We start from the raw sequence: 24,567 nt of genomic DNA, 5'->3' as shown, positions 1-24,567 counted from the left end.
TGGAAGACTGTGTACAGACAACTGAAGTTGTTGAGCAGTGAAGAGAAGGCCAGAATAGTGTGGTCACTAGAAGTGATATCATTGGCATGAAGACTGTTTTGCTTCTACCCTCCTGACAGTTGGAAGAGACTTGAGCATTTCTATAGGCTGAAAGGAATATTCAGTGGATAAGAAGGTATTGAAGAGAGGGGCTGGTCAATGGCATACAGTTCTTTATCAGTGAGAGTAGATCAGATAATAAGATCAAGAAAATTGTGGGTATCCTCAGCATCTGAACGAAAATGTGTTTCAAGAGGGAACTATCCATTGCCGTAAATGTTTAAGTAGGCAGTGGAAAAGGATGAAGCATTGTTGCAACTCCTCAAATAGTTCCAAGGATAGAGCATAACATTGTTAATCTAAGGTACAGATAAAGACATGTGATAGAGAGGGTGATTAAAGGTGCACAGACGGATCCGCAGCCATTCTCAATGTGGCGTATGGGCAGTGAGCTGAAATGTGAGGTTAGGGCCTGTAGAAGGGAGAAATGTTCACTGTGTTCCATGCTGTCCTCACAGCCTCTAACATGGCATTAACCCAAAGCTCCCTTTGGTGGCTCAGATTAGGAACTAAAATCTCTTTTTACTTTCTCTTTAGGTTTGTGATAAATCAAGAAGAATACTTGGAAAATTATGTCTTTAGAGAAGACATTCAGATTTTAAATTATGCATTGGAAAGATGACTGCCTAAAGCAATCCATCAGAAGGGATCATTCTCTCACTGCAGTCCAGGCCCAGGTCACTGCTGCATTTCTAATCTTTCACATAGAGGCTTGGGTTAGAAGGAATTTATAATAGATAATATAGATGAATATTAACAGATGAATACATATACACACATACAGTATGTAAAACATTAGCACTTACTGAATCCTGTTAGTGAACATATAGGTATTCGTTCAATTGTTATTTCTATTTTCCATTTATGTATATACATTTCCAGTTGTAACTACACGTGTTTTTACATGTATTTGGCTCTGCTCCCAAGCACCTTAAGTTACAAATATAAAATCCTCGGTACATAGCATGTGTTCAATACATGCTATTCCCTTCCATCATAACACCTATTTTCTGTCACTGTCACTTAGCATATAATGCCTTGTTCCATACCTTTTGAGTTAATTATATATTTCCCCAACTATACAGTGTGATTCTTGAGGACTTTATTCTCCATTTCTTTCCTTCTTGTTACCCACCAAGTTTATAGTGCCTTATTGGAAATAAGAACACGCTTACTGGATAAATCCTTAATTTTTGCCCTGGAGAGAAGTTTTAATCAACAAGGGAGAAAGGACTAGACTCCTTCTCTAGGCTACCATCCACGTTTACTCTTTTATGGAAGGGTAGACTATGAGTTCCTTGAAGGCAAAGATCCTGTCTCATATAATGTTTTTTAAATCTGTAGAGCATAGCAAAGTGCTTGGCAGACTCATTGGATGTTTTTTGAACGAATGAATGAATCATTGCCTTAATGAATAACTCTAAGAATAGGAGATATTTAAATATTTCCACTATCCCACAGATTTTCTTTAGAGGCAGCTGAACAAATAGAAAAGAGAGTTTGCATCTTTTTATCCCTCTACATTGATCTTAAATGAGGTCTTCATTCTGATTGATTCTTTAATGAGACTGTAAATAGAAAACTGAAAGCCATGGAGAAATCCAAGATGGAAGGCTGTGAAAATAAAATAACCAACCAACCAAAGAATAATTATTGTCAATTGCAGGACAGTCACAGCAAAGAGAAGGGACTGGAAACTGAGAAAAGAGTTTCAACCAAAGATACTCAGAATCACAGAATTTTTGAGAAGTCAGGTCATGTAGTATAAGTCTTGTTTCTCAAAGGAAGAATCCTAAGCTGTGTGACTTATTCTAAGTAAGAGACTATAAATTTCCAGATGCTTATTAAAACAAAGAGCGATGGGTGTCTGAGTGGTTCAGTTGGTCAAGCGTCTGACTCTTGATTTGGGCTCAGGTCCTGATGTCAGCATTGTGAGATTGAGCCCTACATTGGGCTCTGTGCCGGGCATGGAGCCTGCTTAAGATTCTCTCCCCTGCCTCTCTTTGCTCCTCCACTCCAGAAAAATAAATAAATAAATAAACAAACAAACAAACAAACAAACAAATAAATAAATAAAATAAAGAGAGAAGACACAATCACAAAGTTTCTAACTTGACTCTGTCCAATGCCCTTCCCTGATAGCCAGAAGAAAACAGCAAAAGCATTATTTGTGTTTAAATGAACTGGGAAAACACTAAAATAATTGAAAGCTAAAGTCCAGAATTACCAGCAGGGCAACACTCTTATCCCAGAGACACACAGATACGTCTTCCAGCCTAGCTCTATCTATGCTCCCTCTTTACGTCCTACTCCTTACTTTTTCTAAGGGAAGGAGAAAGGGAGCATGAGGGAGGGAGACATAATGTGGGTAGAGATCATGTGGGAATAGAGGACATGGAAGATGCTGTGAAGTCAGAGTCACACATGGGAAGAAGAAAAGTACAATGGCAGGAAATGTTTGGTTTAAAGTTTCTGTTTAAGGATTTAAAACAAAAGACATTTTTGAACATTTTCCTTCGCACTGATGCCAGAGATCAAAGATACCTTAGCAATTAAAATAGAGAAAATGTGGTCTACTTACCCATTCTGTATGGCGGCTGTGGGGTCATAGGTCAGAGCCATGCCAGCCTGTATACAGGGAGGAAAGAGGAGAAAACAAATCTTAACACTTTTATTTTGGTGTCCAAAACATTCACTTCACACAAATACTTTTATCTTTGATTTAAGTTTATTTTATCCTATACATTTTTCCACCCTTACTGCCAAGACTAGCATTTTTACTACCCACACATCAGAATCCACCAGTGAGTTAAGAGTTTATATTATATATCCAGACAAACCAAGGAACAATGCAGTTTGGATGATTTCCATTTCTACTTCATAAACCATCCGCTGTCTAATCTGGTATCCTTATAATTTCTCACTATTGTCAAGAGCACCTATTATACGTCTCACAGCTGAAAAAAAAAAGCAAGAATAAATCCTGTGGTCAGGATAAAAATAAAAACTACTTAAAATGCATTCGACCTTTCAGAAGAAAATGTTGGGAAATATTTATTTTAAAATAGATCGTATGCCTCGGGGTGTGCAGATAATGATTCACAGAGCACTTGTCCCATATATTGCCGGTACCTGTCCTACTAAGAGTGGTAGAAAGGCAGGGTCATTTACACATAATGGAAATTCTAGGCCTTGTAGCTAACAAGTAGGTGGGTTTGTTCTGTTTCTAAGAATAAAATCACCTTTGAAAAACTAAACTTCTGTAACAGGCAGTAGTTTCAGAAAAGAACAATAAACTTCATGACTGTTAATTCACAGCCTACCTCCTCCTTCATACACATCATCCCATTTGATCCTCACAACAACCCTTTGAAGTAGGCAGGAGAAATAGTTTCTCCATTTTATAGATGAAGACACTGAAGATGGAGAGGTCAAGTGACTTGCTCAAGGTCACACATTTGGAGGCGGAATCAGATCCCAGCTCACGTTTTCTGTGGCTCCTTTCCACCACCTATGACACTGACCTAGGGTCTGCATGAGACTTGATCATCAGCAATGCGGGAGAAAGTTCTCTGTGGGCATATGGGCATACCACCTTTTGTTTCCAACAGTGTCGGTCTGGTTACTGCTTGTAAATAGAAACAGAATTTAGAATGAAATTCAAAACTCACTAGGTTGTCATTTTTCTTTCTTTTTTGAAATTCAAAAGTGAATTAGACCAATGTCAATTTCCTGGCCGTGATAGTGCACTATAATTATATTAAGATATAATAATTGGGGAGCGCCTGGGTGGCTCAGTCGTTAAGCGTCTGCCTTCGGCTCAGTGCGTGATCCCAGCGTTATGGGATCAAGCCCTGCGTCAGGCTCCTCTGCTGGGAGCCTACTTCTTCCTCTCCTACTCCCCCTGCTTGTATTCCCTCTCTCTCTGGCTGTCTCTCTCTCTGTCAAATAAATAAATAAAATCTTTAAAAAATATATATAATAATTGGGAGAAATGGGGTGAAGGGTACACAGGGCCTCCTTGTACATTTCTCTTGCAATTTCCCATGAATCTATAATTATTTCAAAAGAAAAAAAAAAGAATTAGCTTTGAGGACTTTTGTAGAAGACAAGAAAAATCATTAAAACTTTATAGAAAAGAAAAAGGAGCTTTTGTGCTTTGAGTTTGAGTGTAGGGGAAGGCAGTTTTCCTGTTGGGCTCATTGAATTCCTCAGATTTCACACATGACTGAAATGGAAATTTTCAGGCTTTCCAAGATAGGGCTTGAAGTCCAGTATGCCCTGCTATATTGAAGCTTAGATTACATGCATTATTTTTCCTGAACAGTTTTAAAATTGTTATTAAGATTGGTATAAAGAGCAAGAGTATAGAGCCATATATGAATGGAATTGGCATACTGGGAGCATACATAAATTGGAAGGGAGTTTGCAAGCAAAGTTGAGATGACTGTCAGAAGGTAATAGAGGTGTACTGAAAACACATTAATGATAACTGCATCTCACTCATGTTAAAGAAATATGCAACTGATAATATGACAAGCTGGGGGATTGGAAAATGAGAAGCAACGGTAGTGGTGCGAAAACACAAAGAGATCCTGGGGTGCCTGGTTGTCCCACTCGGTTAAGGGTCCAACTCTTGGTTTCAGCTCAGGTCATGACACTGAGCTCTGCATGGGGCTTATGCTCAGTGTGGAGTCTGCTTGAGACTCTCTCCCTCTCCCTCTGCCCCTCTCTCTCTCTTTCAAATAAATAAATAAATCTTTAAAATACAGACACATGCATACACTCACACACACACACACACAAAGAGATTCTAAGTCTAAAATCTTCCCAAGATGAGTCCTCTGTCATGTGACTGATGCAAGGCTGGCTCTAGGCTGAAAACTCCCCAGAATGGAACTGTCCAGGGTACAGCTCATAATCCATGGTTATGGCTGGCTACTGGAGACGGCAGTTGTAAAATTTGTCCATTGGGGATGAGACTTCTGTCTTAGAAATGCTCATCTTCTTTCTCCTAACTTATTCAAGATGTCACAACAGAGGTGGAAGGAAAAAATGGGCTTTATACTCAACAGAGATATTGTTTGTTGGTGAGAGGTTTAGGATGAAATCATACCTTCAGCCTCCTAACCACCACAGATTGTTTAAATCCTAGGGGACTTACAGGAAGCCTTTCCTCGTCAACCTCATGTTTTCTTCTTTTCTTTGCACTTATTTTCCAATAGTGCCCAGAGACATATGCTAGTTAGCCTTTCTCGAATTATCAATTATCTTGAACATTCTCTTCTTATGCCATGTTTATTTGTTCTGACAACTTTAGGTAAGGATTTTTTTCTTTCACATTTTACTTGAATTCCTTCTGGATTATGGTTAACAAATCAGCCCTAGCTAGGAACATAGTAACTATCAATAAACTCTTTTTGTTGAATATGCATGTGATAATCAGAAAGCCTAAGTTGGCTTCTTCCTTCATCTTAAACTTCTATTCCATCTTTCAGAAGATGTAAAGAACTAAATAGATGGCAATATGGTTTTGTGGAAGGAATATATGTTTTGGACCTGGGTTCAAGTCTTAGCTCTGTTCCGTTCTAGCAGTGTGACCTTGGGCAAATTGTTTAACCTGTTTGAACCTTGGTTCTTCAACTGCTAAATGATTAAGCAATACCTACCTCATCGGATTGTTGTGAAATTTAAATGAGATTACGTTTATAAAGCGCCCAGCACAGTGCCTGGAGACAAGACACATACATAAATATTATAATACAAAGCAGCATGTGGTAAGTGCCATATGAGTGGTATAGATGAGGTGTAGAGGAGAGAGGCTGGGGATGATCAGGGAAGCCACGTGGGGACATAGAGATGAGTGGAACCTTGAAAGATGATTAGAATTTCCATAGATGGAGATGAGAGATGGAGGCCAGCCCAGACAAAAGGAAGAGCATGGAAAAGACATAGACATAAAAAGGGCAAGGTGAGTGATTCACTTGCAGTAGCATATTGTGGGGCAGGGGCAGTGGGAGTTAAGACTCAAAAGAAAAGGAGGGAGAACCTTGATTGCCTGGCTCCTCTGGGGAAGCCACTGAGCATTTTTTGAGCAGGAAAATTATACAGTCAAAGACGGATTAGACAGCAAGAAACAGCATGAACCCTCTGGAAAACAGAGGGTAAATCCAGAGCAATACGCAACTGGAGTAGGCACTTGGGGACACGAAGGTGGAGAGAATCTAAGGTGAGATTATCATTGCGAAAGGGTAGGGGATTAACACAAGATGCACCTACTTCATGATTTTGCCTAGGGAGAGTCCTGCCTCTGAGTACCTTTGGCAAGAGGAGACAAGAGATAGTTTCAGGTCATACGCGTTTGGAGCATTATGGGTAACAAAACAAGGCATGGGTTAAACAAAGGGTTGTTTGAACTTAACCCACTGGCTGAATATTGTAGCACAATAACTAATACTTGGCTGCACCTGGTTTTCATTCCATGGGTAACAGATTGTTGAGTTATAATTCTAATAGAGTCTTAATGCAGATTTTGCATTCAATTTCCTTTTGTTTCTTTCTGCAAAGGTAAAAAAGAAAATCAATTTTGCTGCCCTGTCTAGCCACCTTTATACTAAATGAGAACCGTGAAATCATCATTATGTAATTACCAAATTTTATGGCATGTTTACAAACTCCAGAGTCACACAAAAAGTAAAATAACTTGGAACAAAACAAAAATGTCACACCACATATGTAGGAAAGTGATGTTTAATCCTGTCTCTCTCTTTCAAAGGAGCTTATTAGATTCACAAATATTTTCCATTTTTCAAGTTTACATTATTTGAGTATTGGAAGCATTTGCAATTTACTTAAAACAAAAGGGGGCATTTTTGCCATTTTCCAGCAGCAGCTGAGTTTTTGCTTAGTTTTTCAGCTATAATAGGGTATTTCTAGTCCTCCCAGACAGAATCTATACTATAAGAGCTAAATATTTTAGAAGAAATTTTAAAACACAATTTACTGGAGTAATTAAGGTATCTATTTTCGATAGATACAGGATTTTCACTGAGACACATCTGTTTGTCTTAGGACCTAGATATTTGATATTCATAATATTAAATGATTAATAGGTTAAATGAAGAGGTAGTGATCATGAAAATACTGCTTAAAATGTGCTAAGTGGGGGGTAGGCATTTACACTTCAGAAAGATCTTCTGGGGGCGCCTGGGTGGCAAAGTGGTTAAGCGTCTGCCTTCGGCTCAGGGCGTGATCCTGGCGTTATGGGATCAAGCCCCACATCAGGCTCCTCCGCTGGGAGCCTGCTTCTTCCTCTCCCACTCCCCCTGTTTGTGTTCCCTCTCCCGCTGGCTCTCTCTATCTCTGTCAAATAAATAAAATCTTTAAAAAAAAAAAAAGAAAGATCTTCTGGACTGAAATGCTTGGTCTTATTGGAGGAGCGAGCATCACTGACTATAAAAAGCCAAAGAGAAGATAGGCTGATAGAATTGATTTATCATTTTTGAAACTGTTTTTATACTGTCATGTAAACGGGGACCATAGAGTTTGAGGCAATAAACTTTACACAGACAGATCTACACTGTAATTCCTGGGAAATTGAGACATATCGATGTTTTAGTGTAACATTTCTCGTTTTTCTAAATTCTGCCCTGACGGATGATGCATCATAATTCTATGAGTAAAAATGAATAATCAGAAGAATTTCCAATTTTATACAGTCATTTAAGGCAACACTTTAGCACATACAGAACAAATATTATATATTTCAGGAAATATTATGTACTGAATTAGTACAAGATGAGCTCAGGAAACTAAAGACGAAAAGGATAATGTAATTTTCTGGATATTATCTTGAAAGAGTTTATTTCTTGCAGCCAATTTTAACAATATTTATAACTGTTAGCAGGTTATAGTTAAAAACTCCATAAATAAAATAAGATGACTTTAGAGGTGATATGGGTAAGAGGGCTGGAAAATTATAATGTGTTATAAATGTTTATGTCCTGCTACTGTAGCGAAACCTCACTTAACTTTGTTTATATTTATTTCCCAGTATTTCTCTTTAGAAAACATGTCCTTTAGTGAAGAAATCCTGATACAAAATTATGTGTAGGATATGGGTCAAAAAATACAAATTGTGAAAAGTTAAAAAAAATCTCTAAAAATAGAATAAGAAAATAATTTCAACAATGTTAAATGTCAAAATATTAGCACATTATAACTATACATTATTTTTTGCTTTCATATATTTTTCCAAACTTTCTTAAGTTGTGTGTAATTAGAATTACTTTTATAACAGGGTAAATCCCTTTAATTTAAAGCAGTACCTTATATCTTCAAGGAATTGTTTTTAATTTTTAAATTCAGGAGGAAAAACAAAAAGCATATCATTTGTAAAAGTACTATAGAAGAGAGGCCTGATTCAGGAGTAAGCTTGAAAATGTCAGGAAGCATTTAGCTTCGCTAGGTCAGTAGAGTACAGAAGATCTGGGATGGAACGGGAATTGCTACAGCCAGAAGGATCAACGTGAGAATGGGCAGGAGGTTAAGAATAAATCCTGCAAATTCGGGGTTAATGATACACGGATTCTAGTGATGGAAGCTAGGAAGAATTCATAAGTCCAAACGGCCATACTGGCTGAAAAACTCAGGATTTCATAGGTGATAGCAGAAGTGTGAATAACCAAGATATTCAGAGGAACAAATAGAAATTGCCAGAAAACCACAAAATGTTCAATACCAAGTAAGGTGTTTTGGCCTAAGAAAGGATTTTAAATCTCTTTCTTGAAAAAAAAAAAAAAAGGACTAATTCTAGGAAACAATATGCTCAGGGCAAATTTGCAGGCAGGGTATTGTAGCACTTGCTGAAAGGGGATGTGAGAAAATGTGGCTAGTGGTAGGGTTTTGCCAGCAATGGCTCTGCCATGGTCAGGTGATTAGTGAATGGTGTGTTTCCCCAGGCAGAGGCAGTCAACCATATAAGTACGTGTCTGCTCTCACCTGCACAAGGGCTACGTGCAGCTGGGCTATGGGCAGCCAGCCCCTCTTCTAAAGAGAAGATGAGGGACAAATGAGACTGCGATGAGGGACAAATGAGACTGCAGATGAGGACATTGCCAAAGTCTACCAAAGAGAGATTAGACTGCCTGGTCCTGGGATAAAACAGAAATGACCTGTTAATTGTTCTGTAAAATATGCCCCCAAACTGTGCAATGGCTCATACCACACGACCTAATTTTCCTAACTTCTAAATCTAAGGAAGACATTTATTTCAAATCATATTTGATTAGTTTGCATCATTTGACCAGTGATTTTCTTCTTTTTTCAACATTCCTTTCCCTTGGATTCTGTGAGCCTAGTTTTCTTCTGACCTCAGAGAGCAATTTCTCCTTTGATATCACTTGCCCGCCCCCCAACCCCAGCCTTTGAGATGCCTGCTGGTGCTCAGAGCCCGGGTTTGCCTTCCTCTTCTCTCCTTCTGTACTGTGATGACAGTCACTTTCTGATCCCAACTATTACTTACATTTCAGTGATTCCTGAATCTTGGTCTCAAACTCAATTCCACACTCCATTGCGAAGTTAAATTAGTAAATTGAATGTATGGTCAGTGTCTTTTTTCAAGTTATCATTTCTGGTTTGTGTGTTTACGAATATCCCTTGGCATCCATTCCAACCCATCAGCCACACCATCGTGCGGTGAGGATGGCTCTTGTGATAAAGAAAATATCCCAGTCCTTGCCAGGTGAGTAGAAATGGGGGAGGGGTTGGGATTGCTAAGAGACCTTCCCAATGAAGCAGGGAAGCCAGTATATCTGAACCAAATCATGAGCCTAGGAGAAATTAGAGGCAGCCAGAGAACCTGGAGGCCTCTCTTATCCAAGTTACCGACTTAGAGTGCAGAGAAGAGCGTGAAAGGTCATCTTGACATCTTCAGGGGTGTGTCAGAAATCAAGCAAATGAAATGCAGGGGATTTATCACTTTAAAAAAATAGCAAAGAGGCAGCGAATAGAGAAAATTCACCTCTCTATGTTTGGGGAAAGAACATCAAGGGGAATCATGCTGTTGTTTATACACTATGTCATCATAGTATTTGTCCTTCTTGGCTTTTACTAAAGCATTCTAGTCAAGCAGAGAATTTCTCCCTTATATAGCAATAAAGAAGGACAAGACAAAAAAGATGCAGACGGAATTAAGGCTGGATGGCTGAGAAAGCCAATGGCTGCACAAAGAAATCATCTTCAAAAGGGAAACAGAAGGAAAGGTGTGATGCAGCTGGCTAAAATTTTCAAAGCTCCAGTCTGAGTTTCTCATTAAAACCAAAGTTAAATTAAGCCTTGATGGATAATCATAAAAGAGACAAGAAAACATTACCATATTTTATGTAGGCACTTCTGTTTTTATCTCAATTTGAATGACTGAACTTCATAGACTCCAAGACATAGTGTGTGTGTGTGTGTGTGTGTGTGTGTGTGTGTTTCACATTTTACTGTCTGTGACATTGGGGCTTGCATGATAATTAATGGCATTTGAGTTTGGAAACTTTCTCCTCTTTTTAGTGATATTTAGAATAATATTTCATCTTTCATGGATGGTGTCATAGAGTCAATGATGTAATGTATATACTGTTAAACCCCACCGTAACACAGTAAGTAAGGTGAAAATATAAAATGCTGAGGTTGCTACCAGGGTGAGCCTGTGCAGCTGGATAGGTGGGAGTTCCAGGTATCTGACTAATTGATTCATAGTCTCCCAGGTCCCAGCTACAGTTTGATGCTATGTGGAGGTTGTGAGCTGTGGTTTAAATATTGACGGGGACAATTCTAAGTCTCGTGGAAGGGTGGGATTGCCAGGACAGTGCCAACAACTCCAGAAATCTCCCAGTTGGTTGGTACCCCACTTGGTTGCCATGGAGACTGGGCCAAGGGACTCGGAGAACATGGGGATCAACTATCAGCCTTTCTTCTTATAATTCTTGATATAATCTTCCCATCCTTCAGCACCTCCTAAACCTCATACCCCAGCCTCCTCCCCAAGAACATAAGTATGTTTTCCCATCCTCTTTTTTGAGAGTGGAGACTAGGCAGATGACTGGAGCTCATCATCAGACACATCATATCCAAAATTACACTATTACAGGAATTTACAAGATTTGCTTTTTATCTTCAGTGATCATAGGTTAGAAAATATGGACCCAGCAGCTTTAAGAAAATAAAAATACTTAACTGAGTGAGAAAGTTTCCATTTTAAACTACTGAGCATTCAAGTTCTTATGCCAATGGGAAGATCTTTTTGAGATTACAAGTGTCATTCAGCTTGAGCCTGCTCTCTAAATTGCCAGTAAAACACATGAAATAAATAAGAGTACATTTGGTGGGCTGGCTAACAAATTCAATTGCAACTGTTGTAATGCATCATAACAGCTCTTTTAAAGACCACATATGTAAAGACTCTTCTTTGGTTCAAGGTTAACAGAACTATTTGCCGAACCTGGCAATGTTGTTAGATACATCTTAATTTTTTCCAAGGTCCCATTAAGGAAAATAATTGGACAATTAAACACCAAGCATTGTGATATACCCAAAGGATATTGTGAACTATAGAGATGATTTTTCTACCTTCTTGGAATATGATCAAAGATAACGTGAATCTACATCCTTTTACTGCTAAGTTTTGAAATAATTCTTTAGATGTATTATTTTTCCTTAAAGTATTTTTTTATTTCTAATGGTTCATTGGGACAATACTTCAATTCCATATCTCTGAAACATAAATTTTCTAATGTTCGGTATTGTAAAATTAAATTGCAGTCAATATGGCTCCAAAGCTAATAGAAATGATGTATTTCTGGGCCTTGTCAGGTTCTTCTTATACTTAATAAGAAGGATGTTGACTGGTGACTGATCAAAGAGTTTGTGAGCTGGGTGTACTATTCCAAACAGAGCCAACTGAAGGTAAGAAGGCCACGTGGTTAAGTTGCATCTTGTCTTCCTCACTGCTAAGAATGTCTCAAAAGATGTGCTGTATAGTAGCATTGGTAACAGCCACTGATAGACAAATGTTTTCATAAACTCAACAAAATATCCTGTTCAGAGTATTCTTTATAAATGGTGACCACAGGGATAACCTCTTCTCTCCAGATTTTATGCAGCTTGTTTGCTATTACTTTCATAGCCATCCATGTGCCTTTTAACATCAAATATTTACCATATCAATGTGACCCCTTAGATTCCTAAAGTAAAGAGCCAATATAGCTTTCTCCTCATATACAGATAGGTAGGTAAATAAGAATGTTTTAAGTGATAGTAAGAATAATTCAATGTGTTAGGCTGATGACTAGGCTAAGGAAGACATACAAATCTTTACATTGGGTCAGATGTTTAATGATCTTTACAAAGTGATTACAAGCCACTGGTCACTCAAGGACTCATTAAATTCATGAAAATAGGATCAGAGCCTTTTCCAAATTCCTTGAAATTTTCCAGTTTTTCATTGAGTAGAGTAAAAACTATTGCTGGAGTGGAGGGGAGTGGGAGGGATAGGGTGGCTGGATGGACATTGGGGAAGGTATGTACTATGGTGAGTGCTGTGAATTGTGTAAGACTGATGAATCACAGAACTGTACCCCTGAAACAAATAATACATTATATGTTAATAAAAAATGAAAAAATGAAAAAAAAAACCAAAAAACTGTTATCTTTAAATCCATAACAATTGACAACTGACTTTAACACAACTCTTCAAATAAAGACTGTTAAATAAAGATAGTCGGCTGCATGCATTGGTACAGTTACTTTTGACACCCAAGCACATTGCTTTTCACATCAGTGGAAGAGACATAGACTTAACCAGTAACTGGCTGTCACTCAATAGCGATAATCATAAAACAAGATACAATTGAGTCTTGTTATCAGCAGCAATTATATTCTATAAAATCACCATGAACACTGAATTATGAACACAACTCATTGACTCTGGAGGAAATACAGGGTTAGACTCCTACAAGCCTCTGTTTACAACATTTTCACCAACTAATATACAACCTTGTTTTAGTTGTGTTTCTGTCTAAAGACACCTTATTTAATATATATTTTTGATTCATCAACAATGAACTCAAAACCAACAGCACTATAAGTCATGCTTGAACAAAGCTAATCTCCTTTTTTTTTTTTTCATATTGTCTCTACTAGGGACATAGATTTCTTGCACTTTGAAAAACTAGCCATCACTTCAGCACTACATTTGGGGGCCATTTCAAACAATGAAATCACCAATGAAAAGCACAAACATGACAAAAATGTGGCCCTAAATAGAGCAAGAAAAGGACATATGTTTACAGGGTAAGAATTGACACAAGAAGGCAGAGCATCTCTTGTTCAGCTTCATCTGGGACTGTGCATGCTTGGTGACTCAAACTTTTTTTATAAGTTTATTATTTGAATTTCAGTGTAGTCAGCACACAGTCTTACATTAGTTTCAGGTGTACAATAGAGTGATTCAACAATTCTATACATTACTCAGCGATCATCACAGTAAGTGTACTCTTTAATCCCCAGCTGACTCACACTTACTGCTCTGCACAAATGACCATGAAAGCACCATGAGTATTAATTCTGGATTACAAATAAATTTTAGTAAGTAGGTAAATTTGCAAATATGGAGCCCATGAACAATGATAATCAATTGTATCTTTTAAAAATATTTATTTATTTATCTGAGAGAGAGAGAGAGAGGGAGAGTAAGGGGAGGAGGAGAGGGAGAGAGAGCCTCTTAAGAAGGCTCCATGCCCAGTGCAGAGACCAACAGGGGGTTCAATCTCACACCTAAGATCATAACCTGAGCCGAAACCAAGTGTTGGGTGCTCAACTGACTGAGACACCCAGGCGCCCCTCAACTGTAGCTTTTTTCAAATAATAATTTCATGAGTCTGAGTCTTTTAGTAAACAAAAGGAAATTTTGTAAATGGCGTCAGTACTACTATTTATAAGGATTCTAAAAATTCCTTACATAAAAGAATTTGGTAACATCACTCTTGAAATAGATTAGAATATGGAAGGTTAATGATTACTGACATTCAGCACTATGGAGCCATAGAATATACAAGAAAATTCCTATTTCCCAATTCTTTGTTAAATCCATTAAGTCACCAGTTGTGGCATTAGGATGTTTCTTCTGTCAGAGATAATTGCTTTGAAGGATACTAGAAAGCACTTGAGCATAAGGAGTATTTTTCATGGCCACAGACGTGTACAAGCACCTTCTATATCCAAAATTAATTGCCATTATTTGCCAGAAGAGGTAGGTTAATAATTCATTCTCCTTCTCTTTTAAAAACACCAACTATGCAATTCATCGGTTCTCAATAGTGGCTCAATCTTTTCCTTAGTATCTAGCAATAGTCCACGTTTTCTTCTACTTTTCTTTCTTTTTTTCTCCAGCCAAGTCCCTCTCTCCTTGCCAGCTCTTGGCTTTTATGATTACATGATCTTCAAGAGAAAAGGGGCTAGAAATTTGAACACCACCTAACGTTTCAGTGCTAAATAATGCTTGGAATGCAGACGATGATTTGGAATGTGATCATTTAAAAATCTTAATAAAATGTGGGTCAAAGTGAAAATAAATTAATTTCGACTTGTTTTATAATATATTTTATTAAATAAGTCAAAAATTCAGCTGGAAAAATGATATTGGTAGCAGATTTCCTCTCAAATAAATGTTGTATCATTAAAAATAATCCCCATTTGGAAAATAAATAGACATGACATGAAACTGGAAACCAAGGACTTAAGCATTTGAGTCATAAGAAACACATAGCAAAGCTGGCTTTCAGATTAAGAAGCCCTGAGTTGTGTTGATGATATTATGAGAGTTATAATAATAGCTAATACTGGAGTGATTATAGTTTTCCAGAAACTGTGCTCAGTGCTTTACCCTCACCCCCTCACTTAATCCTTCCAATCACTAGGACTATGCATTTTTAACCTTTCTCATTCTGCCGAGGAGGAACTGAAAAACTTGCCCAAATTTGTCACTTAGCTCAAAATCTGTGGATTTGTCAATGAAATGCTCGAATTTGCCCGCTAATCACAAAAGTAGACTGTCTGATAAAATATGAAGAACAGCGAACAATACTGAGCACATCACAGATGTTGACACACACGCAATTCCTTAAAATTCAGAGAGAATTATTGTTCTCAAAGGTGCATTAGAGAAGGACGCAAGGTTTACTGTATCACACCCAAGCTCCAGTTGCTCCTCTAAATGTTATTCTCTTTGTGCCACTTCATACCCAAGGGCACAGGGGCCTCTACTGGACAAGTAACGAGGTGGAGCTTTTCACCTCTGGGGTGATATTCTGGTTTGTAAATGCATATAAACCAGTTTCTCAGTTACCTACCCTGAAAAACAAACACACGAGCAATCAAACAGTTAATGGTTGGTAACAAGACTGTGTAGTTAATGGTTAGTAGCGCTGTGCACTGACATTCTTGGGGCTGCTACTTTTGTTATTTTTATTATTTTTATTTTGGCTTTGGTTTTCTTTCACTGTCGTGTAGAGATATGGAGCTAGTTACAGTCAGTGATTGTACTTCCGTGATACTAAATTATATTCTACCCAATGTTTAATTGCCTACTTTACAGACAGAGAAGATCTTTGCCATTTTAGGTTGCAAAGGGGTGGGGGAATCTGTCTGTATGTTTCTGTCATGTCCATTATGTCCAGTCTGGTGCCTCTCACATAGGGTACACTCAGTACGTGCTCATTGACCGACTGAATGCTTTCTGTTTAAACTGCTTCTTCTCTTTCAAAAATCTATTCCAAACAGAATTCTTCTCTTAAAAAGATCATTTCTGCAAAAAGTAGTCATATATCGAGAAAGTGAGAAAGCAAATAGGAAACACGAGGAGATAGAGGGGTTCTCACTGTGTCTGTACATTTCTAATACACATTCAGGGCAAGGGGCATTCCTTACACCTCATCATGCCCTGGGGACCCCACATAAAGTATCGGTCATGGAAGGAGCAAATGCTTTATGACAACAAAAGTACTGGTGATTATGGTGATGGAGACACGGTTGAAATTCAGAATTATGATGCCAATTCTGTGTGTACTCACTTTATTTCAGAAAAATAAAAACAAGAGCAAACATAAAAATTAAGACATAGCCCTCAAAGGAAACATTCATCTTGAGTGTGAATATAGGATGTAACTATTTTGTTATTGAGTATGGCTATCTCTCTACTCAGAAATCTAAAAAGGCATCTTTGTCTCAATCATAAATGGATTTAGTCAAAATGAATAATTACTCCTAATACCTTGAGGCACTAGGAGGAGGAGGCTGGATGTTTGGAATCAGGTTTATCAACTTTGCCTGCACTTGGCTATGGACTTCGTAACAGTATGAGAAATCCCATTCTCCCACATGACCTTTGCAGGCTTTCATTCACTTACTGGCACCAAAGAGAATTTTTATTAATAGTAGCTGTGAATGGACAAGAGTTATAAAAGTTTACAGCACAAGGGAAGTTTTCATCCATCACTGAAAACAAGTTGATTTCAGGTCTGAAAATAGACAACGTATTATCTGGGTTATAGGTTGTAACAGATCACTCAGCTTAAGTTTGTTGTGATAAAACTGATAACCTTAGCTCTCAGTTCACTAATAGTAGATTTTGTGGGTGCCTTAATGAGACCTAATTTAAGGAAATTATATTCTTCAGTTTATTTCACCTCTTAAAGGTTTTCAAAGGAGTATGTCCACAGGAATCACAGGATTTCACTACAGTAAGGAACACAATTCACATCTGGTTTGTGTGAATGATACCCCCCTGGTGTTACGAAGTGCATGTACTGTATCTTATACCCAAAGGCTTATGTCTTGGGCAAATAGAAATGCACTCAAATAAAATGTCTTCGAGATCTAATATATCATCATGTCTCATCTAAAACTTGTTCCTTACTTGGGAATAGGTAAGAGATTCCAAACCTTAGTATTCCTAGAATGCATCCCAAAAAAAGCTTACTTGATTTTCTCTCCAATGTAACCTTGTAAACTCTTCCTGGGAACCTGAATGCTGATTGTTAACAATACAATTTTAGCTCCCTTAGTTCATCTCCACATCTAGACTGTGAAGACCATCTCATTAAATGTTTTGTTTCCACAGTAAGGAAAGTATCTTCAGAGCATCATATGGAGAGAACATATTCGTTATTGCTCACTGTTTTGAAATTCACTCTAGCAGAGAACTGTAAATCAGATAAAAGCAAGAAACACCATTTTATTGCTTTTAGTTTTTATAATAAAATCTTGGCATTTCTTCACTAGACATTTGAATATTTGTTGGGCCACTTGTTGTTCAATTGCCTTGTCTCTTGTGTCCATAGCCAAAATACTATTTCTTGGAAGTACAATTCCCGAAGCAATTGTTATCAATGATATTTACTGACTCAATTACTATAGGGCTTGGGAAGAGCCTAGGAAAGCTAGACTAGAGTATCACAGCAGTAAGAAAGAGTTTTTTAATGATATTTGCACTATTTAAGGATAATGTCCCAGCATGAAAACTTGGTGAAATATCACCATCTTCCGTGATTTGACACTCAGCATTTACTTATATTTGAAAATTCTGAAGGAAATTCAGAGACTAGTCACAACAAATGTCAACATAAAGCAATTTCAAGGCTTGAGTGACTCTAGTCATTGTAGTAGAAACATCCATTTTTGATTTAAGCCATTCATCTTTATAACATAGTTGAATGTTTTTGATCAGCTGTGCAAATTATTTGGGTACCAAACAAATTCGGTGGCTTTTTGGTAGTCACTTGAAAAGCATTCTTTGGAAATATAGGAAGAAGCAACAGGAGTTCTTCTTCATGTTCCTGATATTATGTATGTATGTATGCATGTGTGTATAATTACACATATTATTGAAATTATATATATTTGTTCATTTGCTTGTTTTTTTTAATTTTTTTATTTAAGTAGAGTTGACAGTTCATGTTGTATTAGTTTCAGGTGTACAACATAGTGATTTGACAAGTCTATACATTATGCTGTGCTCACCACACATGTAGCCTCCATCCATCATCATACAACCCTATTACAGTACCATTGACTACATTCTTTATGCCATGTCTTTTATTCCTGTGACTCCTGATATATTTTTGATTCCTGATTCCCGATGCTATTCTTGATTCCAGACCAGACATTTGGGAGAGCACTAACAAGATCAATTTGGAAAACATTTTGCCTGAAGTAAAGAATATGGCCTCAGCTGTAATGGGATATCTAGCCAATACATTTCTTGAAAGTCATATGATGATAAAGTGAGACCATTTCTGAGCTAAGGGTGACATTAGAAACATTGCATCACCATTAGGGCAGAAGCATTGCCCAATCAGAATGTAAATGCTGGAGTAGGATCCTGAGAAACTTCCGCTATGCCAGCCAGCCAGCACCCATTCTTATGAGATCATAAGAGGTCCTAAAGGAGGAATCATAGCGGAAGGGGTGGAGGGGTTGCACTGATGGACTAGTGCCAGCAGTTACGTAATGAAACAAACATGCTTTACTATTTTAACAAGCAGAATGGCTTTTCTGGTATATGGAAGTTGAATATGAGCCCTATGCTTGGCTCAAGCATCTCTAGGACAGTGGTTCTCAAAGTGTGGTCTAAGGACACCTGAGGGTTCCTCAGATACTTTTAGGAGATCCATAGGTCCTCCCTTTTCCAATGACATGTCTATGTGAAGTTAGATTTTCTTCATATGATTAAACCAAACAGAATATTGCAACAGGTTGAATGCTGATGCAGATATGCAAATCTGGTCATCTTTTATAAGTTAGACATTCAAGTGATTTGCAAAAATGTAGAAGAGTACTATTCTCAAAAAAAGGAAAAGTCTTTGAAAGATACAGTACTTTCTATAAAAATATAGTATTTTTGTTAACATGGGACGGGTTTATTGTTTTTTGATGAACTAATAAACAATAATTTTTAAGAGTATAAAAGGGATACTGAGACCAAAGAGTTTGTGAATTGCTACATTAAGGAATAAGATGATGAGAACTGTAGAGCACTGGGGAAGGGAGGCCTAGTAGCCCCAATCCCTGATTGTTCTGCTTAGAGTTTTGGTTGTCACTTGAGAGATTAGTTAATAACTTAAAATATCTCTCTGTATTTCACTTATGCAAAAACACGTCCAGCGGCATATATTTGTACTTCAAAACCTTGCTAATTTACACTAATTTATGTGTATAAAGTTTTCAGTACTAGATTTTTTTTTTGTAAAGAAGTACATTTCACTAACTATGCTAAAAGAACTGTTATCAAAATGCCACTCAGAAGAAAATAGCTTTACATAAAAAACTAAAATTTTAATTAGCTTATCAATTGTCATGCTTTAGGTACTTCTAAGGTACTTAAACATTTCAGGAGAAATCCTTTTGACGCTATCTTTTTTTTTTTTTTTAATCTGACTTTCAAGAGAGAGGCAGAGAAAAATTGAGTGTCATTCTGTGCTATTATCCCAAATGCTGAAGCACCAGAATTGAAATTATCACCTTACATTTTATCTAAGGCAACAGTGATTTAAAGGTTTACCATTATTTTACACAACAAAAAAAAAAAACCCAAAAAGCAAAAAAACAAAACAAAACAAAAACCAACAAGCAAGCACACAAGTAAAAACACCCAAAATGATCTTATAAAGTTGGGATGCCAAAGGGCTACAAAGAAAATGGAAAACAAGACCATCCATCAGAAATGGACGTCAAGGGAAGATGCATGTCTCAGTCTTAACACTGGATGAAGGAAAGGCACAAAGAAAATCTCTCCTAGGAATCTGACCCATAGTCCTTGCTTTGGTTAGAGTTTCAATTCGTGCAGTCAGTTAGGTCAAAGACCTTAAACAGAGAAGGTAGCTAGTGCCCCCAGGTGACTAATAGGAACAAATGCAAATTATCTTGTAATAAAGCCATTGTTTATAAGAGAAGAGCCAATTTCAGAAGTGTTAAAATGTGGAAAAACAACGAAAACATGTGTTTTAGAAACAATGAAATACAGTAATTAGCATATCCTGCTATATAAAAATTAATTAAATATTGCTTACATAGGAATAATTTGCATTATGCCATACTTTATCAACCATGTTAACATAATTTACTCTAGCAAGCACAATGCAGGGGGAAATAGAAGCAAAAATACATATTATGATGGGCACACAAAGTTATGCAACATTCAGAGTGTCTACATTTAAGATCACAGTCAAGGTGTAAAAATTGACATGCTTATCTCAAAACCAAGCTATCTGGCAAGCATATTTTTAGTGCATGCCACTTCTTTTCCTAACTTCTTTCCTTTGAATGTGTCTACACACTTGGGATACATTTTTATGGGTCACAGATAAATTTATGAAGGTCCCTTGATTTTCACAATTCAACAGGAGAATACAGAAATCTTAAAAAGCAACTTTTGAAAACACAGATTAGGAATATATGTTGAAAACCTATATATAAACTACAAGATGCTCTGGGTGCTAAACTTGACTCCACAATGCTTCCGTGGCAATAGAACACATGGTCTTTACCATGATCTCGACATAAAGCCCTAGATTTTTATGCGGTAGCGAAGTGACAGCTGTAAGCCTACGCTTCTCTTATATTTATTGGTTTGGTTCCTAAGAAGTGTAGATTCAAGGGCAGTGTCTTGCTGAAGCTGGCATCCCTCTTGTGGGTGTGATAATTCAGGTTCTTATGGGGACAGGAACGGAGGTTTTGGTCATCACTGCCAACTCACCTAATTGACCATCAAGGCTTCTTGTTGATGGTCTCTGATCCAGAAATCTCTCTCATCCGCGAGCATTTGGCCCAAAAGAATTTTAAAAGACCAAATGAGTCTTTCTAGACTACAGAGGTTTGGTATGGGATGCATGTCATGATGAGTGCTCTCAGAAATCAGCTGTCTTCTCAGGGCAACGGGGCTAACCGCTGATCGCTAACCCCTACCTAACAACACAAGGATCATTCCCTTTCTTCTGCCTTTATTGAACATAACACAGATAGCCTTTCTAAAGTTGAAGTTTTCAAACTTTCCTTTTCATTAGTTTCAAGTGTTCAGTGGTGATTCTCTTTATCATGTCTTAAAATAATGAGTTATAGATTATACAATACTCGAACATAACTATATCCTTTAAGAGGCGTTTTGAGACCTGCGTGGAAATACTCAAAACAGACAACAGTGTTAGAAACTAAAAAATGGCTAAAGGTTTTGCTGAGAAAAAGCCCACCCTCTTTTCCTTCCTTCAACTGTTAATGGTGCATCAAGTGGGATGCCTCTTAAATGAGAAATGGATGAAGTAGACGCTTTGAATAGAAATATGAAATAAAGCTCTTCTGTTGAAATTATGGCCTTGGTACAAAATAGCGTTTATTCAAGTCATTCAAGCAGCTCCATTCCATTTCACAAAGAATACAAAGACCTCTTAGAAGCCGAGATACCTTTTCCTTGTCTTCTTAGGACAAAAATAACGAAAAGGAATTCATTCCCAAGTGTCACTGGATGCATAAGCTTGTTTTTCCACTCTTTCGTGTGAAGAGGGTAAATGGATAATTAACTGCTCAATGCTTTTCTTTTTGTTGTGAAAAATGAAACCCTGTGTATGTGAACTTTTCTCCCTCTTTCTTGACCAACAGAAAATGTCATATTTTATATTGATATATACATATATAAAATACATATCAACACATTTTTGAAAAAATGGGAAAATGTATAAATACACGTATATACACAAGTAGAGTATCTCAATGGTAGAATAAAATAAATCTAAATCTGTGTTTTTTTCCCAAGCACAAACATTCAACTCTCACTATTGATTTCACTGAAAATATTTTTTAGCTACTATGCAATTATGGATCAATTCCTTGTGGATAATTCTTTCAGTGAGTGTATATAGGGTCAAGGTTTGGTTAAAGACAGAGGACTTACTGTAGTACAGAACTGAGGTCAATTTTGAAGTCCTACACTCCTCAAGTCATTTTATCCTGAGCACATTGATATAGGCCTACTCATTTGCCCACTTTGAAGCCATGTGATTTTCTACAGGACCCGATTTCATCAGGGTCCCAAATATCTGTCTTCCCACCATTCCGAGGGATGTCCGCTGCTATATTTCTGAGCAAAAGTCAGTCAGGACTCACCTCTCCTTCCCTGGGCCAAGGCCTTCCATTCTGGGTGTATTTGCTTTGATTCTGTCGCTTCTTTTGTCCTCCATCAGCGAATTTGCACAGTAAAGGCTCACTAGGGGCTGGGAAGATAAGAAACCAATTCTACATTAGCAAATCCCCCTTAAAAACAAGTGATTATTTGAATCACAGTAGTGCTTTGTAATGCCTATCTTTTGAAGTTGTCTTGCTTCTGGAGAGCTATTTGGCCCCCTTTTAGTCTCAATTACGTTGGCTGCAATTCTATCTAACTGGGCTTCAAAAAAGTACTGGCAGACCATAAAAGAATACAAAAAATATTGTTGAAAAAATAATCGGTCGAAGCAGAATGTGAACTTGCCTTAAAAGTAAAGAGGGGAATGTCGACTCCTTCCAGTTATAGTAATGCTAAAAACCAGACAACGGGTCCAAAATGGAGTCACTTATGCTAAGCTTCATGTCACCAAACCAAGACCTAACTTAATTACAGTTTTGGCTCTCCCAGAAATGGAATTTTAAACCAGTCAATCAGGAGTCACCTGATCAACACTAGTGAGGAAATTTACCTGAGAGACCCCTGCCACCCCCTAAACAAAAGTGACCTTGCCACAACCAATCCACTTCTTGCCACTATAACTTTCTTGTCCCTGCTCCTTTCTGCTATAGAGGCCTCCCATTTGCACAGGTCCTCAGAGCTCGTCTCTACCTGCTTGAGGAGATGCTGCCTGATCATGAATCCTTAAATAAAGCCAATAAGATCTTTAAAATGCACTCAGTTGAATTTTGCTTTTTCACATCGGAAACATATTCATAACCAGTATTTGTGTGTAGATAAATATTTTCCCTCAAAGTAACTATGTTTTCACAGTAGAAACTGTAGGATTCTATTTTGGAAAGAGATCCTTAGGAGCTGCCTTCTAAAAAGGGAGCTATTTTGCTAATTACAACCAAATCATTTTTTTCCTCATTAATCTCTGCAGTTTCAAAATGGCTAGAAGTTGATTGTCCATTGGACCCCTTTCACTCCAATTTCCCAGTGAAATCTAGTCAGTACCCCAGAGAGAACAACTATTTAAATATCAAATGGGCCCACATGATAAAATACAGCCAAGGGATATGGCTTTAACAAATGAATCCTGGACTGGGGGGAAATGTGGTGGTCCTGGGTGAATTAAGTTAACTTATCTGATAATCTTTTAAAACACAACAGGGAGAAACTTATTCTTTGAGAATTGATGCCCCCTCCACATCCCTACTTGACTAGAAAATTTGCTGCTTGTTATTATCACAAATATATTTTAAAATGAATGAATAAAAAGAAAGCCATAGTGGTCTAAAAAACCGGTCAATGCATTAACATGGCTGGGAGGATTTTTTTGCTAGTTTATTTGCTTGGATAAAACAAATATTAATTTGTAAGTTCATAATCTGAAAACTAAAATGAACCCCTTCCTCCACCAGCCCCCTGGGAAAATGTGTTCTTCTGAAGATTAATTGTATTAATGGTTGAAGGGGAGAGTAATATACCCCCAAGGAATATGCCTCTTTGGCATAAGGATTAATTTAGGCTGATAATTTTTAAGAAACAGCAAGTAGAGGAAAAGCTCTAAGAACTGGCTGGAAGTTACCCTTTTGTAAGAGACATTTACATTTATAAGGGAAATCTCCATTTGTAACAGTATCTCCCTCTTTGTATCTGGAAGAAAAGAATATTCTAAATCTCAGGAAACTCTTATCAGTGGAGAAGCAAGGACTTAAATCTGTGCAACAACCTTACCCTTGTTTACTGTGATTTTCCTGGTCACCTCCCATAACTGGCCTCCCTGCCCTCTCCCCAACATCTTCTTTTGTCTTTAGCTGAAGATGGTATTTAAGATGGTGACTTGGGCCATTTCAGGGAGTTACTAGGTCTTCCTGGATATCTCCATACAAGAGGCATATATGTTATTAAACTTCTGTTTGTTTTGTCTTCTGTTAATATGTCTCTATGGGTGGGGGGGGGGAAGGGGGGGGAGTAAGTCCCAGTCAAGAACCTGGAAAGGTAGAAGGAAAGTTACTTTTCCTCCCCTGCATGATCCTAATTCCTTTATTCCTCCTTGGATCCTTGTCTTTTGCCATGTAGTATCACTGAGCTCTCTGAATCTTGGTCTGATCCCATGTGAATTGCTCTAGCCAATGAAATGTTAGCAAATGAGAGACAAGCAGAAGACTGAAATGTTTTTAAGCATTGAGTTTTGCTTCTTTTGCTTCTCTGCATAGCCACATGAA

The 24,567-nt window shown here is 37.6% G+C and overlaps 1 protein-coding gene across 6 annotated transcripts in view; it reads right to left on the bottom strand.

The window, feature by feature from the left end:
- Positions 1-24,567, bottom strand: part of RBMS3 (RNA binding motif single stranded interacting protein 3) — a 672,596-nt gene that overhangs the window by 114,091 nt on the left and 533,938 nt on the right. For 5 of the 6 annotated variants that reach the window (XM_008709549.2, XM_040636892.1, XM_008709554.1 and 2 more), the window contains exons 7-8: positions 22,297-22,403; positions 2,681-2,727 (exon numbers count right to left, since the gene is read on the bottom strand). In XM_008709549.2, the coding sequence (XP_008707771.1) occupies positions 2,681-2,727; positions 22,297-22,403 (154 nt within the window). Of the gene's footprint in view, positions 1-2,680; positions 2,728-6,378; positions 6,418-22,296; positions 22,404-24,567 lie in introns of all 6 variants that reach the window. The other variant, XM_008709575.1, reaches the window with a different exon arrangement.

This window comes from Ursus maritimus, unplaced genomic scaffold, assembly GCF_017311325.1.
Source record: "Ursus maritimus isolate PB19 unplaced genomic scaffold, ASM1731132v1 scaffold_20, whole genome shotgun sequence".
NCBI lineage: Eukaryota > Metazoa > Chordata > Mammalia > Carnivora > Ursidae > Ursus > Ursus maritimus.
The sequence above is the reverse complement of the archived record's forward strand: the minus strand, read 5'-3'. Positions and strand labels throughout refer to the sequence as shown.